This window comes from Pinus tabuliformis, chromosome 5_1 (genome assembly GCF_031772625.1).
Source record: "Pinus tabuliformis cultivar Carrire ecotype Pingquan chromosome 5_1, CPIR1, whole genome shotgun sequence".
NCBI classification, from domain to species: domain Eukaryota; kingdom Viridiplantae; phylum Streptophyta; class Pinopsida; order Pinales; family Pinaceae; genus Pinus; species Pinus tabuliformis.
The window spans coordinates 307,033,050-307,052,913 of record NC_142305.1 but is presented as its reverse complement, the minus strand read 5'-3'; the positions used below and the strand labels follow the sequence as shown (position 1 = coordinate 307,052,913).

Here is a 19,864-nt window from a genome sequence, read left to right as displayed (position 1 = left end):
TGGTATAGTAGGCTTGATTGAGTAGTACTCAAGAGTCAACTCTTCTTTGTTATATCCTCATGCTTTCCATAGTTACAATAAAGTCCTTTAATGACTGAAGTTTTATTCAACATCATGCTTATTGTGGATTTGTATATTTTGGAAAAGTTGTAAACGTTTTTGTTATCAATAGAAATCTAACAATGAATTTACCAACAACAACAAAAAGACCAGATGTAGAATGAAAACAGTAAAACACACCACCAATTATACTCTATGGTAGTGGCGGTGGAAATCTATGTTGATGGTAGTCAATAAAAGCAATATCCAACCATACCAATAAGATTAACCACTAAGAGATATGCATTTAAAGCATAAAATCATATCTCCAAGATATACTCTAAATACTATCAATATGATAAAATGCAATTCGACAAAGGTTAATCAATATGTAGAATAATGTTTGACAAAAAGATCTATATAATCAATGTTTGATCAATATAATTAACATTCGTTATTTAAAACTATTTAATTAAAAACCTAATTTTAAAAAACTTCACCACTAACCTAACAATTGATAAAATTATTGATAATAAAAACACAAACAAAATGAAAAATTAACCATAAATCAATCGCTATAGTGTCTTAACATTCAACTGAAAATAATACTAACATACTCATAAACACTCACGTGAAGGCCTCAATAAAGGGGAGGTTTGAATGCTCCAGCTAGGTGAATTGAAGCATCCAATAATTCAAGGGCACATTACAAGGAGGTTTGAGCCAAGAAAATTTAGGGTTCCACCATAGTTTTGACAGAATAAAAAATTTAGTCTGATAGGCCTTCCTTTGAATTAGTTCACCTCACCTTTTCGTCTACCTTTTTATTGTGCTCATGAAATCTGTCTACCGCTAAAATTAGTTAAGTTAGGTAGGTTTGCCAAATTTAATTGCACTTTGTTGGGGCCACTAGTTTGATCGGGAGATTTATTAGAAATAGAATGAAACTAGCAGTGTTCTTACTGAAGAGGCGATGCGATGAATTCTTCGATGAAGTTTGAGACACTATGTTGGGAAAGGAAATTCGTTTTGATAATTTAACAGGTGTGATATTTTTAACTCTCATGTAGTGTGTTTCATGTGTCCAACAAAAATGGTAGTTTCAGACTTTAGGGTTCCAATCACTCTTGACACATGTGCACTTAATTCTTGATCGCCTCCCCCTCAAGACGTAATATAGTCTCCCATAACTCCACTCAAATTAATGCTTTGTTTTATTTTTTTCGTTTAGCGATTTCACAACTCACATTTTTTGAGTTTAATATGTTTTATTCAGACTGTGGGGTTGGGGTTGCCCAAACTTTTGTTGTGTTTAGTATCCTTCTAGTCAACATCCAATAAAAGCATGTGTGATTTTACCGCTCACCACATATTTTCTTATTCAATGTATATTTTCTTATTCAATGTGTTTTTTGTCTTTTTTGTTGTTCATTGATCCCTGTCAAGACCGGATATAACTTCTACATAATTCAACAATTCTTTTGTTCACGGTTTAATACATTTTTTTCATTTAGAAATCCCATTGCTCACCTCAACATATATTTTGATATTTTTCACCTCACAGATCCCACTACTCGTTGCTGAATTGAAACGTTTATCTTTAAAATTTGCATTATTATTAATTTGTAAATATATTAAAGTTCACAAATCATATACGCATAATTTAATGTTTTGTTTAATTTTTTATGGATTTGATGATTACCTCTAAATATGTTTTTAATCATCTAATAAGGTTTTTTTAAATACTTTGGGGTTTCGTAAACAATGACATTTCATTGTTCAACATATGTTTTCTTGTTCGATGCATTTTGTTTTTCTCATTCATTAATCCCTATCCACGCCGAATATTCCACTTAATTTAGCAGCCTCATTGTTCACCGTTCCAAAAAAAATTCCCATTTGATCAACCCATTAATCACCGCGACACATTTTTCCCCCTTTTTTTTTTCAGAAGAAAAATCTCGATGTAATTATATTAAGGAAATATAATATGCTGAATACATGAGAGGAGATGAGAGGACAAAAACAGAGCAGCCCGGAGAAAACTGTTCCTGATACAAAAAAAAAGTCACTGCCTATGTGCCTGATAAAGAAAAAAGAAGCTGTTAACCAAGATCGATCAAAGATCATGAGCAATAACAATATATCCATCTGGTATTTTACCAAAATGAGAGAGATCCCCATAGAATTGAGGGAGACCAAAATGAAGAGAAAAAACATATCAGCCATCTGCCACCAGTGAAGATATGGAGACCATCACCGAATCAATGGGAGCATTTGAATCCTGGAAAATACGGGCATTTCTCCACTTCTAGAGAAGCCAGCAAGTGAGGATAAAAATCGATCGCCGAGCTGGATTCTATTCACTCCACCACCTGAAAGCATCCTGTACAGAGGAGAAAGATTGATGAGGAAAACCATGTATAAATGAAAGATCATACCATATTTTGGCTGATGCCGAGCATTGAAAAAACATATGGATGTTTGTTTCCAGTTCTTGACAGCACATTACGCATCTGCCAGGACCCGTCCAGCCTTTTTTTTGCAAAACTTCCCAAGTAAGATTCCTATTGGAAAAAACGAGCCAGGAGAATAGTGTAGCTTTGAGCGGGCAAGTTGTTTTCCATAACTTCAAGGGGAACATGGGCATATGAAGCGGCTGTAAAGACAACGTTGCTGCGGCATAGAGATCTTTGACCGTGACAGGCATGGTGGATTTTGACTTCGACCAAACCAAAGTATCGTTGAATCCTGATTGTTTAATTCCTTTGTCCTCGAGACTCTTGACCGCAGATGCCCATAGCTGACAAAGAGAAGAAGGCAAATGTAGATCATCAGCAGACATCCAAATAGGATTCGATGAGGACCAATGAAGAATGAGCTTGTTCCATGTAAATAGACCCCGAGAGTGCAGGAAAGAAATGAGAACAGGGGAGAGGGATTCTTCCAGTCCATGAACAGTCGGTTCGAGGCCAATCAGAATATTAGAGCCAGAGTTAAAGCGCCATCGAAGGAAATCAAAAAAGAGCAACTGAATGTTTCTGAATCCACGCCATATAGCTGAACCCCCTGCAGAGCCGAGAGACTTTCTCTGATACCAGTATACCAGAGGCTTTCCTTTCAGGTATTTTAGGTTGATGATGGAGCTCCATTTTCCCTTGCCGAAGATGTCGCGCTGCAAAGAATTACACAGGAGAGCTTTACCAAAAGATCTCATGTTGAGCAGTCCCCATCCGCCAGATCGCTTTGGTCTAGAAATTGTGTCCATCTTAACTAAGTGCATCTTGAAAAATTGGGATCTGCCGCCCCATAGGAAGTTAGCAGATATAGAGACCATGTTGTTGATAATAGAAGTGGGGAGGAAGTAAAGGTGTGCCCAAAACACCGCGAGCTGCGATAAAACTAACTGTAGAAGGATGAATTAGTCTTCCAGTGATTTGTAAATATAGAACTCTACCTTAACTTTTTCACTTTTCATGTTCATGTTATGAAAGTATTGATAGGCATTGTCAACTAGGCCTGCATGGCAGCAGGCAAACAGAACACCAACAAGGGACACATGGTTTGGCTTCAAGCCAAGTGCTTCATTTGTTCAAAAAACACAGAGCCTCCTTCCCAAACCATTATATGGCATATCCCACAATCATTACATTCCATGAGACCACATCCCAATTAGGTATTTCATCAAACACTTTGTGCATTATTTATAACCCCACTTTTCACGTACATGTCTACAAGTGCACTTGCCACAAAGATATTATGCTTAAATCCAATTTTAATTATGCCTCCATGGATATGTTTCTCACAACCCAAGGATGTCAAGGTTGCACAGGATGAGAGAACACTTACGAATGTGTCAGAGTCTGGCTTGATGCCTATCCTATGCATATTTTGAATAGATTCAGGCACAAACCGTGCAATCATCGCATTACATGGGAACACATCCTTCTAGGTCGTTTTATTAAAGAGCTTGAAGTCCTCATCAACATACCCATTTTGTGAAAACCCAACAATCATTGTAGTCCATGAAATAGCATCTCGTTCTGGCATTTTATCAAACAATTCTAAGGCTTCATCAAGGGACCCCCTCTGCATATATCCTGCAATCATTAATCTCCATGACACAACTTTACTTTCTGGAATTTCCTGAAAAAAGTTTCATCGCATCATCAATATAGCCATTCTGGACATATCCAACCACCATCATAGTCCATGATACAACACTCCTCTCGGGCATCTTTTCAAAGAGCTCAAAGCCTTATCAACAAGCCATGCCTACACATACCCATCCATCATGCCATTCCAAGAGACCACATTTTGTTCAGGCATTTTGTCAAATGCTTTGAGCACATCCTCAATACTCTGACCTTTAACATACATATCCATTAGGGCACTCCCAACAAACACATTTGACTGAAGCCCACTTTTAATTACAACTTCATTGACTTCCCGACCATGTTTCATCCCCACTATGTTGGCACAGGTAGGAAGAAATCTTATGAAAGTGAACTTATTCAGTTGAATACCTGTTCTCTGCATTTCATAGAAAGCTTTCATGGCTTCCTTACAAAGCCATGGTGCACATATGCTACGATCATAACAGTCCAGGAGACGACATTCTGCCTCTGCATCGAATCCAAAATTTTGTAACTAGACTTTGTTTTGTACAATAATTTTTTCTCATACTTTTGTGTTAAAGTTGCACAATAAAGAGTTCATCAATAGGTTGAGGAGATCATCTCTTGAACCCAGAACAAGCACAATTAGTGTCATGATAAACATTGTGTTTCTCACACGATTGAAATTCTCAACCAAGTTTGGTTTCCCCTCCAAAAAGAGAGATACTCTAGAAGTTAACAACATTGAGGTACTGCATGCATTCAATGCTCAAAGGACTAATGCATTGGCAATAGACATTTCCATGTAATTAATTTCCAATGTTTAATGGCTCAAGCATTATGTTCTACCTTTCTTGAACCCACTAGATGAACATCCACAACAACCACTTCATTCGTATTCATAATATATTGCATCACATATTGTTACACCTCAATCAACCATGCACTTAATTAATTTTGGCAAACATAGTCATCCTGAATACTATTAATGAGGCTTCTCGAGTTAGGATATTGAAAATGACATGCACTTACAATGAATTGTTATCGTTTTTATTTCATTTTAAAAAAATAAAATCAATCTTTTCCATATCCTCATGCTTTCAATAGTTACAGTCAAGTCCTTTTTATGGCTAAAGTTTTAGTCAGCATGATGCTTATTGTGGATTTGTACATTTTGGAACAGTTGTAAACATTTTTGCTATCAATAGAAATCTTACGATGAATTAAAAAACTAAACAAAAACAAAACAAAAAAACAAACAAACAAACCAGATGTAGAATGAAAATGGTAAAGCACACCACCAATTATACTTTATGGTAGTGGAAGTGGATATCTATGTTGGTGGTAGTCAATAAAAGCAATATCCAACAATACCAATAAGGTTAACAACTCAAAGATATGCATTTAAAGCATAAAATCAGATCTCCAAGATATAATCTAAATACTAGCAACATGATAAAATGCAATTCGATAAACGCTACAAAGTGTCCACAGTGTCTTGGATAGATGGTGATCAGGTGTTGCGTAAGGCACTCCTTGATGTGAAGTCACTGGTTCAATTCTCGGCCTGATCGGGATAATATACTGGACATGATGAAGATGTAGTCTTGCCAAGCTACATGTGTTAATCAATATGTAACATAATATTTGACAAAAAAAAATCAATATAATTAATGTTTGATGAATACAATTAATTAAGCAAAATCTTTCTTAATTCATTATCGATCATAAAAACCCGAATACAAACATATAATTAATATTCGTTTTTGGAAACTATTTAATCAAAAACCAATTTTAAAAATCATCACCACAAACCTAACAATAAAAATCGATAAAATTATTGTAATAAAAACCCAAAAATAAATAAAAAATAAATCAATCGTAAGACAAACTTATTATTAATAAATCAATCGCTGTAGTATCTTAACCTTAAGCAGAAAACAATATTAACATACTAATAAACGCTCACCTAAAAGCCTCAATAAAGTGGAGGTTTGGATGCTCCAGCTAAGTGAAATGAAGCATCTAATAATTCAAGGGTACGTTACAAGGAAGTTTGAGCCAAGAATAAAATTAGCGGTCCACCATAGACGGAATAAAATTTTAATTTTAATTTTAGCGGTCCACCATAAATAGTGTCGTGTGTGTGATGTGTATTACAAAGGAAGCAAACTAACCCAAGTTGACATTCATTAACCGCAGGAAGCAAACTAACCAAGGTAACAGTCCAATCAATGTCACACATTTATTGGTTAGTTATTGATGGGATAATTTCAAAAAATTTCCTTAAATTTGTGAATTTTTAGTTGAGTAGTTAGTACTTAAATCTGTCATGATATTATTACTAAATATAGGAATATAGTGAAGAATGATTGAAGAAAATAAAAAGTACTTCTCAATTTCTTAGGGAGACACATGCAGGGGTTAAATTTGACGCCCGTATGTCCGTTTTTAGGTTTTTTACACGTAAAATACGTTTTAATTTCAAATATCCGCGTCAGGGGTAACTTGCTATTAATTTTTAATAACTTCAATATGACGGGCATGTTTGAAAATGAAAAGTTTTAAGTTTTTTTTAATAATTGTTATATATATTTAACATTGCAACTTCCGTTACCAGAGTCCCTCGTCATAAGCTGACCTGGAAAACCTCGCCTGTACGCACGCTGAACAATTATGTGCCATCTGGTTTGTGCATTAATTGACAGTCCGGTTCTCTGCCAGAGGACTGAGGTTTTTAATGCCGGATGTTGCTTCATCGTCGGATCTGCAGTGGTGAATCCAACGGTTCACACTCTGGCGGATAACCCTAAACGCCTCTACGCTTATCAGTGTAGTTTCCTTCTCATTTGCATTAGGTGGTCCTGAGTATGTGATGCACTTTGCAACTGGGTCAGACTCGGCACTTGGCTGCGGTGATTACAGTTGACAGTTTGATTCATGGTGTATTTCCGTGGTCGTATTGAATGTCCTCGATTCGTCCTTGCTGGGCAATTGCGCGGTAACTCGTTAATCTCCTTCCCGAGGTAAGGTTTCAGATCTAAAACTGAACATCCGAGTGATTGAAGGTGGGTTGAGTGGCATTTAATTGTTATTTGGCATTTCAGGCAAGGGATAAGAGCATATAAGGCTTTTCCCATAAGGGTTTCTTAATTGCAAGGTTAAATTTGATTGCCCAGACTCTAATTTCTTATCATGGTCCTGCAGGTATGCCTCGTGACTGGCGGTCTTTCGAGGACGCTATTAAAAACAAGCTTCCTAACAGAGTTTTCATACCTCTTGTTCTAGGTTGGTGTCCTGAGTCCTTATTGTGATTGAAAGAATGGAAGAGTTTAACATTTTGCTCTTTGACAAAAAAGACAATTAGGGTTTAAGCTGAGATTATTAAGGGTTATGTTTATTAAATTATTTGAGGGTTTGTTATTAAGTTATTAAGGGTTTTCCTCCTTGAGTGAACACTCGCCCAATTCTCGTCAAATGTATCCATCTAGTTTCACCGTTACTGCTACTGTATTTTTATGATCACTGTGTCTGGTTAAGAGCCAGTTTACCATGTCTGCACTTTGTAAATATATATATAAAGCTACTCACTGAGAGTTTATTTTAGTTTTCTTTTTTGGTTAGAGATAGTAAGGGTTTAAAATTTCGTTTGAATGTTATTAACCATGTTTGCGCTTTTTATATATATATCTATATATATATATATAAAGCTACTCAATGAGAGTTTATTTTAGTTTTCGTTTTTAGTTAGAGATAGTAAGGGTTTAAAATTTCGTTTGAATGTTATTACATTGAATGCGATGGGGATTCAATTTTGGGTACTATCTATTAAAATTTCGTTTACATATATGTATAAAATCTTAGAGTTCTTTCTCCTTTAGCACTCCGTCTATTTGATTTATTACTTGCATAACTTCACTGATTTTTAACAAAGAAATGAATTCTTTATGAACAGAGAATCTTTACCCAGTCTATGGTTAATATTATAAATCTTTATTATTTAGACTCATGGAATATCGTCGAGTTCATTTGCTGAGTTAGAAGGCAAAATTATAATTATATATTTCGTTAGTTGAAGGAGTAAAATATACTTGTCACTTAGCTGTAGCTTTCTATGAATTTTATATATTTATTTCTTGCGAGTCTCAACAGAAACGATCTGTAAGCATTTGTCAATATATTTGTCCTGTCTAAAAACATTGGAACAATAATATGCTACATATGCTACGATTCTTGGAATAATTAGTTATACATAATATAAAATTACAGAGTCATATAATTTAGGAAGATAGATTATATCCTCTATGCTCTTAACCGAAATACATAATTCTTGTTTAAATGATAGAAGATATTTATTGTTTCCATTCTTAAAGCATACTTAAATATTTAACTTATTATAAAGCCTTTTGGAAATTAAATGCTAAATCAAAATAGTCACTTATCTGTATTTAATTGAATTTAGATTTGCATATAAGATACTTGAATTTCCTTGCAGGTCTCAAAATAAAGTGTAGCAATGAGACTTGAGCCGAATTGTACAACAAAAAATGAAAATTTTGAACAATTATGAGTACAATTTGAAATTAGATGAAACTTGTACAAATAAATTTTGAAAGTCATATGATGGGCAGTTTAAAAACAAAAACGTCATAAAAAATTTCCTTGACGGGTAGGGTCACCCGGCAAATTTAACCCCTGGACACATGCGTTTATGTGTAAAGTTGATAAAGACCTTACTGTGACATCAATAATAAATAAAATAACTACTATACTGTTCGTAGAGGGAATTTATTTTAAAGAATATAAAATTTTATTTTACTATTAATTTATAATCAAATTTATTTATGAAGAAGCTGATGTTGATGTAGATGTAGCTTTAAAGTAATATAGTTTATCATAAATATATAATAAAATTATATTCTCAATTGAATTTACTTGGGGTAGTGAAGAGAAATGATGTTATTTTTTTTATTAAGATTTATGTGATATGTTGAGTTCATGACTTGGAGCATTATTGTTATATAGTTTTAGCTTTATGGAATATTTTACGCTTGCTCATTTGTTGGAGAATAATGTACTTTTTTAATTGGAAAAAAAAAAAATCTTATCAAGTGTTATAAATTCCGGAGTGTAAGTACAGAATGGGAAGCATTATTTTTTTTTCTCTTTATTCTTGAACTTTAAAAAATGAGTTTACTAATTATATTATATTAAAAATAGAGTAAATTTATTATTGTTGGAGGCTTAGTACTAGGGAAATTAATGTAATCTAGCAAAAAGTGAGTATTGGTTGCCAATAGGAAAGACAACAAGTAACTATATATTCATATACATCACAAGAAAGAAAGAATAGATATAAATTAGTGGAGAACCAACAAATCAACACTTTTATTATATATTCTTAACTGTCAATTAGACCCAGTGCATAGAGTCGTTTATATGTGTGTGTAAACGATTACAACAGTTTAACCGTCAAAACCAACTTTATCTAACCGACTTTGACAATCGACTAAGCTAGAGAGTCATCTGGCCTATAATATCTTCTATTACATCAACTAAGCTAGAGAATCATCTGGCTTATAATATCTTCTATTACATCGACTTGGCAGAGCTAGTCAACCGAGTCAACTAGCCCCTCCAACATCTCCTCTCCCTCCCCCAACAATGCCTTCTTCATCCCAAAGGAGGAGGAGACTTGGAAACTTACAAAAAATTCAAATTTTGATACAATGTACATAATGAAGAGAAGAAGAAGAAGAATGATAACATCATTGCGTAGTTGAAAGTGAAGGCGATGGATTAATATTTTCTTCAACTCGTTGATCAACAAATCCAGTCGTTTGATTGACTGATGCTTCTTGCACTCTGTCTAAGGGATTTGAAATTCAGATTCCTCTTTTATGTTTTCCTGCAGGCGACCAATTGGATCCTTCTAGTTCAATTTCTAGTATGTTTGAGTATTGTTCAGAGGTCGTCCCACACCCTGACATGCTTGGTTCAATGAAATCGAACTTGGTCCGAGGGGGAGTTGGCTTTGAGGAACGTGTTGGAGCCAAGGCTTCTCCAGAAGTTGTCTAATGAATAACAAGTGCGAGTAATTGAATATGTTCGTCAAATATTAACCATTATTTTATAGCTAGTCATGTTTGTGCTTCCAATGCCTTTAATTCTGCTAGATATTACACCTTGTAGGCTATCGAACTCTGTTGTGATAGTCGTTGATTGGTCGAACCCTATTGATCTAACTATTGAACTCTACCATAGATTCCTTGTAAGTATTCAATGGCCTTATATGCTTCTATTTATGCCTTTTTACCCTCTCTTAGTCATTATATCTCTTGAATTAGTTGTATTTGTAACTTTTTCTCTTGTTGATTTTATTCTCCAACGCAGATTTTTCTCAATGCTCAACAGTTGTTTGTTGTTGAAGTGACAAGTCAGGAATGAGAATTTCTTATGCACAAACCCGATTTCATGTAGATGATAGATAGGTCGGCCATTTTTTGATAATTATGCCAACAATAACACCCTTATCCAATGTTTGTTCTAGGTCTTACTTGGTTACGACAAATTATTTATATGCCTCCTGGATAACACTTAACAGCTCTTGATTTCCTCTTGTCTTTATTTGTTGTTGGAGTCCAACTACATAATCATTCAATTGCACATTATGGTCTACCATCATATAGAATAATTGCTAATAGCAACAAGTGGATCATCAATTATAGTTGGAATGTCAATCTTAAGTTTTTCATTGCCCGAGTCATGCAATCTAACTATACCTCCTCTTCTTGTTAAGTTCCTTTACTTGAGTTTATTATTGTCAGTGAATCTCTTTTTTCATCTTGCTTTAGCTTCTTTAACTGAGTATTGTAGACAAGAAAATACTTGTTTGTTAGAGGCATATTTAAGATCATATAACTTACCAAACTTTTTCTTCAATGATCCTTTTTTTGGTGGGGTGGAAGTGTCTTCTGTGGGAAGTTGTGGAGATAGAATGTGTTATTTGGTCGTTAGTGTGCTCATTGTATCAGCCATTTCAGGTTCATTTTTACCCACGTACCTTTAGCCAATTCAGTCAACCTAGCATGCTCTGACAAATTTCTTATGTATAGACTTGTCTAATAGGTGTTTTCTCTTGTCCACCATTCACTCCTATAATAATTGTTGAAGTGACAAGAGGCAATTCTCAGGTCAGGTCGATGTTTTGTACTCCTATAATAATTGTTGAAGTGACAAGAGGCGATTATGAGGTCAAGTCGATGTTTTGTACTTTCTCTTTTTGTTTTTCACCCCCACTCGATTGACCCTGAGGCTATTTTTGTGCTAAGGTTCATTTTGGGGTACTTAACTTTACTGGGGACGATTATTTGTGTACTTGTGTGTCCTACTCAACCAACAATTTATGCCTAATTGTTTAAAAAAAGATGCCATTGGCATGTCATAAGGACTTCAAAATGTCCAACCCAATAGATGACCCCAAGAACTATAGTGATCTCCTTGTCTTTTTAACTACTTTTCCTTTTGCTTGTGTTTCCTCCAGGACTTGCTTTGCAATCGAGTCCAGTCTGTGTTGCAATTATTGGTTGTCAAATCCAATATTTGTCAAAACTTCTTTCCAGTTTATCCCAACTACTAGCGATTTGACCTCAACTGAACTATCAAGTTCTTAACTTGTGGGATTTTCTGAAGATTCTGACAGAGGCACTAACAAGTCAACTTTGAGCAGGATTACGTACAATTTTGCCTCTCTTTCTTCTTATTTCTCTACATATGTGAATGGTAGAAAACAATTTGCCTGAAGCTCTCGAGCCTCTAGCGGAATTGCGAATACAATATTCATTTTTCAACTTAATTCTTTGAATATTTGGTCGACAGAAGGTTGGTAGGGGGCGTCTTGAGGGTTGAAATTGTTACAGTCAACATAACACACATTCATCATGTCAAGGCACAATTGGATGTGCAACATGTTAGGTAGCATATGTCAATCTAAGGAATTGGTCTCTAGTAATCTATTGATGAATGTCGAACATCTAAAGAAAATAGTCTTTGGTCCTCATAAACCAAGAGTTCCAAGAGGGAACCAAGTGAATCTCTAAAGTGCCAAATTAATTGTTCTTTGGTCTTGTGGTGAGGAGGGCATCTAAATACAAAATATTCCTTAGTCTTAGTATTTGACGAGCATATCTCAAAAAACCAATGTTATCAAGGATATGTTGATGCAATGTTGATGGGCACAAGCTCCAAGCTTGGTTAGAGGAACCCTTAGGATACAAGGTAACTAGAGTTCAATACTAAGGTTAATGAGGTGAAGTAATGAAAATTCTCTAGCAGACCAACATGAATCGATCATATGTTCTACTTGATGCATAGAGGACTTAAGAGCACAATATGAATACCTAAGAAGAATACTTTATAAGTTTGCATCAATTTGAGCATGTGAATTGTCATCACAATGTGAAAAGAACACCAACGCAATGGGTACAATCGTACCAAAATTGATAACATGAGGCATTTATCTCTTGGAAGGAAGATGTTCGAATGACATTATTACAATTACTCTCACTATGCCATTTAATTCTACTCCTTAAAGATACAATCCTTGAACTCCACACCCATATAAGACAGTAGGTGTAATCAATGAGAGAAAGAGTTAGATATTCAAATAAATGTCTTGAAACTAAAGTTGAAAATTAATGGGTGGTAAAAAGTGTTGCATATCACTTAGTCCAATCTATATTATTCTCTACTATTGAAGTCAAATTTAAAGCATGGCCTAGAGAAGAGGACACTCAAAAGACACATATGAGTGTCTACCTCAACCTTCTTACCTCCATAAGTAAGAATCACATCGTTCGCCTTCTTTTTAAGGATGTTGAAGGCCATGATTGTTGTTTTCCATAGATTTAAACTTAACGATGACAATAAAACTTTGAAGAGTAAGAAACCATTTTGTGGCACCTAATGAATCTAATGTGATTTCCATTAGAACATAAAAGTAGAGTCTAAAAAGTGTAGGATAGATAGAGAAACCTTGTTCAACTCTTATATTACTTTGGAACTCATATGTCTCAATAATCCTTGTCCATACCCTGCCAATGTAACAACAATATACTTTATGCTCATTTACCTTAGCATCCTCAGTGATGGAATTCATAATAAATATATGATCATTGGTATAATGGTTCTTCCTTAATATTGCTTATCCTTTGGGTCACAACCACTTTTTCTCCACCTATATGTAGATGTGAAGATCGAAGACCATGGCAAACATCTCAAGTAAGAAATGACCAAACATAATAGTGTTGTATTTACTAGGATAACTATTCTCTTTTTTTAGATGGGATGTATGATATGAAAGGTCCAAGAAGTTGGAAATCCACGTGTCACCATGTGGTTCAAATAGTTAACAATATGGACCATTAAGAAGGCTATGTTTGAAAAATACAACTTTAAGGTTCTTCACATTCTAGCCTTCATTGGATTGAATCTTAAGGATGGCACCTCGGTCAAGTGGTCATAAAAGAAATAACAATGAATAAGTTTTGGGTTGAATCAAATTATTTGTTGACTTGGAAAATGTACAAATTTATGTAATCAAAACCAGTTGAGAAATCAACTATCGCACACATTGATTTCATAGGAGGAAAGTTCTCCAAAAGAGTTTGGAAGTCAATTACAATGGGTAAAATACAAGCATGGAGATAAATAATCTTTTTCCTCATAAGAATGCCCTTATAAACTTTCCCCATTTGCTTTGGTTTGATGGGCTTATGCATCATAATACGTTATGGAAGGCTATGAATTCTTTAAAAATTTAATCATCCCAAGCATTACGGGACAATGTGTATTCTTGATGGGTGGGAAGTTTGGATCTCGATTTTAGCCATACTTAGTTTTTTCCTTAAGGTGATAATTTTGGGAAAAAATGTTTAGGTTAACCAAGTTAAGACTTATAAATCTACAGCATTATTTCAACGTCATCTTAACAATGATTCCATTGTTATTCTATATATTACCTATTAGCAATATAAAATTTAATAATGTTAATATAATGTGTTTGATTATATTCTTTATGTTTTAATAATTAAGCCAAACTTAATAATCTTTAGCCCAACTTCTTTAAAGTATTCGATGGCCACTATTCATATTAAACATTAGCATAATGAATCAAGAGCCATAGAGACAAAATAAAAACTGCCAATGCCAATTTTTATCAACTAATAATTAATGCAACATTCCACTAGATGAATGTTCAAATACAAGATGATCATTTAAGAACATAGGATTTGTGCTGTAACATTTTGTCATTCTGTCAGTACAATGTCATTTTGTCAGCAATGACAGCACTTCATTCCAAGTCTGCATGTTTCAAAAATTTCAGTTGAAGGGGATCCCATGGAATTTGCAAAAATTTATGCTTCTTTATACCAGCTTAGCTGCTGAATTTTAACAAGATCATTTCCAGACTTTCCTAGAATGGTTGCAACTGTGCGTTCAGATGATACAACTTCAACTGTAGTTTTTGTGATAAGCTCACCAGCTGCTGTCACACTGCCAAAGGTGATATACAATGCCAGGGACATTAGTACAGAAATAGTGATCAGCAAAACCACCATGATAGCAGCAATTGACAAAATTTTGCAAATGTTGTGTACCTTTCAAATCTGGCAGAAGTCCGTTGACGAAGAATTGGGTCCTCAAACTCAGAGAAATTGCCAATACTGTTTATATTGCGATTTGACTGAATTTTGAAACAAAGCATATAGTTAGTACTACAGGGGTTGGTGTTTGCAGACAGATTTATGCTTAATTATCTTAAATAGAAATTTAATTGCAGCAAGGAATCTGCTTTTGTTCTAAGAAATCAAAATCAAAAAGTAGCAACAGAGGGACAGTAGACGAATTGTTGGCAAATGTTGGAAAATGTCGGAGGGAGATCAAGAACTGCATACAAAATGGGTGCACTTGTTTGTTGTGGATTGCCTGAAATTTCAATCAGTGCTTCAGATTTTCCTGGTCTAACTTCAAGAAGATTAACTTTGGCATGTGAAATCTGACCATACAAAGAAAACATGATCAGTAAATAAAGTGTCTTCATAGCAAGGCATCAACAATTGAGCTTGTACTGTGGTGGTCTTGTGGGCGGACAACTGTCCCTCGTCGAGATCCTGGAAAGTTACTCGACTTGGGTTTTACCCTGTTCGCGCCCTTTGGGTTATTATTGTTACTTGGTTGTGTAGCTCTGCAGTCTCTATGATTTTTCGTTTGTATTTGTTGTATTGTGTGCGGTGAAAACACAATGCGGTTCCTGCCTGCTCAGTTAACTATATAGCAAACGTTTGGTTGTGGTTCTGTTGTTCCAGGTCTGGCAGTATTGTCTGTTCGTTTCCCTCAAGAGTCCATGGTTATTTGAGCATTATAAGTTAATGGCATTCTGGTTAAATACTGAGGGTTTCTCTTACCTGCATGGCTTTTATGAGCGATATAACCTAAGTCGAACCAAGGTTTTGGGGTCTTATTGGGGGCTTCGCATCGTTCGAGGTGAAGGGCACGTGGTCCGGTGACTCCCAAGCGGATGTGTAACGTTAGTATGAATCGGACCCTGTTCGCGCCCTTTGGGTTATTATTGTTACTTGGTTGTTTAGCTCTGCAATCTCTGTGATTTTTCGTTTGTATTTGCTGTATTGTCTGCGGTGAAAACACAATGCGGTTTCTGCCTGCCGCGATACTGTGGGCTTCTCTTAGCTACATGGGTTTTATGGAAATTTCCGTAAATGTCGGTTTCGACCACCATTTTGGGTCGAGACGACCTGGGTGAAGCTATGGTTCTTGGTACAGATTGAGTGGCAGTCTTTTGTAGTTTGAACTGTTTTTGCAGATGAAGATCTAAATAAATTGGGGTTTTTGAACTGTTTGAAATGTTAAAATATTGAAGATTTCAGTGTGTTTTGTAACTGCGCGGTTTCCTATCCTAGGCGTGTATTCAAGGTTTTTCGCTTGTATAATTTATGTGTATGTTTACTTTGGTGCATAATGTTTTTTTAAGTTTGTAATTCTGTTATGGATGTATGAATATTCGACTCTGATATTACTCCTAGAACGGAAGGTTGCTTTGTTGACTAAAGCTGTATAAGACTAAAACACATGCCTAAGATGGCTTGTTGCAGCTTTGCAATGTTGACGAGATCTCTTTTGATTTGCAAAAACAATTTATTAGAAAGTGAGTATTGTACATACCTGAACCAACTGATCAGTTTCGAAAGCACACCGAGGAAGTTGTTCTCTTTGTAATATTCTAATATTGGCAGTTGTTGTGTGCCTCATATCAGAAGTCAGTGCAGCACCCTTGCCAATTAGACAACACAATTTCAAAATAAGATCAAGTTGCTGAAACGTACGTTATCATATGCAATCCTATTACTGGTTACAGAATTGTATCTGCGATCAAACTTCAGATTCACGCTAACTAGCTAAACATGAGAATGCAAAAGGAGAGATCAAAAGTATGAGGCTACAAAGTCATAAACTTCTGGAACAAGGCTTGCAGCACGTGCTTTTCAATGAGATCTAATAGAAACATTGGCTGAAAATATTGCACAATGTTGAGGATGTAGGCAATTATGAGATTGGCATTGTTTTAGTATAGAACAAAGGGGCAAAATGGTGCAACAAAATGCAAACAACCGACTAGAAATTTTAGGCACGGGTTTCATAAAAAGGTTTAAGTCCCCTTGCCGAAGTACTCCAAAGGTAGCTTTTGCATACACGACACTGTGTGTGAAGTGCACTTCAAATCATATAAAAAATGAAATGGGTTGAGGTAAACTTACTGCTTGGACATTCTTTATCATGCTTATTTTAAAAGCTTGCATCATTTTATTTATTATTTCTAAATAACTATGTGTCATGATCTTTCTTTTTTTATTCTCGAGTCAAATGAATGCAATTAAACTAAAATAGAATGCACACAGAATCCAGACTAACACATAGGAAAGTTTTAGAGACATATATGAAAAACCAACTGAAGCACAAAATAAACGTACCTTCACGTTGAACTCTAACCGGTTCTGTTTTAGAAGATAAAGAATTGCAAAAAAGTCATCTGTATCTATATCCGAATCCAACAAAATTTGATGCGGTGCTCCATGTGATGGAAAAATTTGACAACTTAGGTAAGCTAACATAAATATTTGGGAAAGAATAAAAACACGTGACATCATCATGATGCCCTCTCACGAGCTGCACTTTATATCATCAACTGTAGTTGCTCATGCAAATAAACTAGTTGAGTCAAAACAGTACTCAAATTACGCAAGATTGAAATAACATGGAAGTGTAACCTAAAACATCTCAATTCAATTTTGCATCTAATAATATCTTGATCCATAAATAAAACAAAGATGTCTGGATATGGTATTTGCAAAAAAACCTGAAATACTTGCAAACAGAAAGAAGCATCAAATACTTGCAGATTGTACTTGCCTTATGTGAGCAGGGAACAACACAATTTCAAAATAAGATCAAGCTGTTGAAAGGTATTTTATTATATGCAATGCTATTACTGGTTACAGAACTGTATCTGCGATCAAACTTCATATTCACGCTAACTAGCTAAACATGACAATGCAGAACCATATTCATATTACTTTTGCATTTGTTCTGGATGTGAAGGCCAGCATGTTCCTGCATTTTGTAATCTGTAGAACAAATAGTTAGTTAGAATAAAATGATAGCATTGTAAATTGAAGAGAGGACATATTTGAGAGAAAACATGTTAAGGAGTTATGTGAACTAAGGTTTCTTGTGTAATCCTTATATCATGTACAATGTGTCAAAAGCTTGTTTAACATTAAAAAGAGTATTTGATTGACTAAAGCTGTATAAGAGTAAAACAGATCTCTAACATGGCTTGTTCCAGGTTTCCAATCTTGACAACATCTCTTTTAATTTGCAAAAACAATTTATTAGAAACTCAGTATTGTATATACCTGAACCAACTGATCAGTTTCGAAAGCACACCGAGGAAGGTGTTCTCTTGGCAATATTCTAATATTGGCAGCTGTTGTATGCATCATTTCAGAAGTCACTGCAGCAGTGCTGCTAATTAGAGAACAAAATTTCAAAATAAGATCAAGCTATTCGAACGTAATTTATTTAAGATTAAAAGGAGTATTTGATTGACTAAAGCTGTATAAGACTAAAACACATGCCTAACATGGCTTGTTGCAGCTTTGCAATGTTGACAAGATCTTTTTTGATTTGCAAAAACAATTTATTAGAAAGTGAGTATTGTATATACCTGAACCAAGTGATCAGTTTTGAAAGCACACCGAGGAAGCTCTCCTCTTTGTAATACCCTAATATTGGTAGCTGTTGTGTGCCTCATATCAGAAGTCAGTGCAGCACCCCTGCCAATTAGACAACACAATTTCAAAATAAGATCAAGCTGCTGAAAGGTATTTTATCATATGGAATGCTATTACTGGTTAGAGAACTGTATCTGCCATCAAACTTCAGATTCATGCTAACTAGCTAAACATGAAAATGCAGAACCATATTCATATTACTTTTGCATTTGTTCTGGACGTGAAGGCCAGCATGTTCCTGCATTTTGTAATCTGTAGAACAAACAGTTAGTTAGAATAAAATGATAACATTGTAAATTGAAGAGAGGACATATTTGAGAGAAAACATGTTAAGGAGTTATGTGAACTAAGGCTTCTTCTGCAATCCTTATAGCTGTATAAGAGTAAAACAGATCTCTAACATGGCTTGTTCCAGTTTTCCAATCTTGACGAGATCTGTTTTAATTTCCAAAAACAATTTATTAGAAACTCAGTATTGTATATACCTAAACCAACTGATTAGTTTCGAAAGCACACCGAGCAAGGCGTTCTCTTGGTAATATTCTAATATTGGCAGTTGTTTTGTGCTTCATTTTAGAAGTCATTACAGCAGTGCTGCTAATTAGACAACAAAATTTCAAAATAAGATCAAGCTGTTCAAAGGTACTTTGTCACATGCAATCCTATTACTGGTTACAGAACTGTATGTGTCATCAAACTTCATATTCACGCTAACTAGTTAAACATGGAAATGCACAAGGAGAGATCAAAACCATGAGCCTACAAAGTCATAAACTTCTGAAATAAGGTTTGGACTTCAAATGATATAAAAAATGAAATGGGTTCAGATAAACTTACTGGTTTGAAATTCAGCATTGAGTCCGAGCAAGAATACCAATGGAATGAGTGGAAGCTACCAGAAATGTATATCAGCCATTGTGTCCTTTGTGCTTTGTAGATTGGAAACCATGTGAGCATTCTTCAGATTGTAAACTGCAAATCATGTCAGCAGTCTCCAGATATATGGCATATTCACATGGTCTGTGGAATAAATTCTTTCCTGGTAATGTTACCAGATTTTATGCAAAGCAGTTACCCTGTAGCATTTGTTTCGAAAATATAACTCTACGTTTGACTTTGAATCAGATGTGTTTAGGAACATGGAAAAAATTTAAGCAAATTGTAGAGCTAACAGTAAACAGAAACATAGGTAATATAAAACAAAACCTTTTGAGCCCAAAACTTTCATTTGGCTTAAGGTTATAATGCTATTATAATGAAAAATCATGCGGATCAAGCAACGGTCAGCAATTGATCGATTGCATATAGTCCCAGGGAAGGACTAATAATACCAAATGC

The 19,864-nt window shown here is 35.0% G+C and overlaps 1 protein-coding gene across 1 annotated transcript; it reads right to left on the bottom strand.

The window, feature by feature from the left end:
* Positions 1 to 2,398: 2,398 nt before the first annotated feature.
* LOC149164594 (uncharacterized) lies at positions 2,399 to 3,307 on the bottom strand. The gene has a single exon (XM_089429536.1). It carries the CDS (start codon positions 3,305 to 3,307, stop codon positions 2,399 to 2,401), a length of 909 nt encoding a protein of 302 aa, XP_089285662.1.
* Positions 3,308 to 19,864: the final 16,557 nt, after the last annotated feature.

Coding starts and splice junctions, on each gene's coding strand:
- LOC149164594 (XM_089429536.1), bottom strand. CDS start 3,307: ATGGACACAATTTCTAGACCAAAGCGATCTGGCGGATGGGGACTGCTC.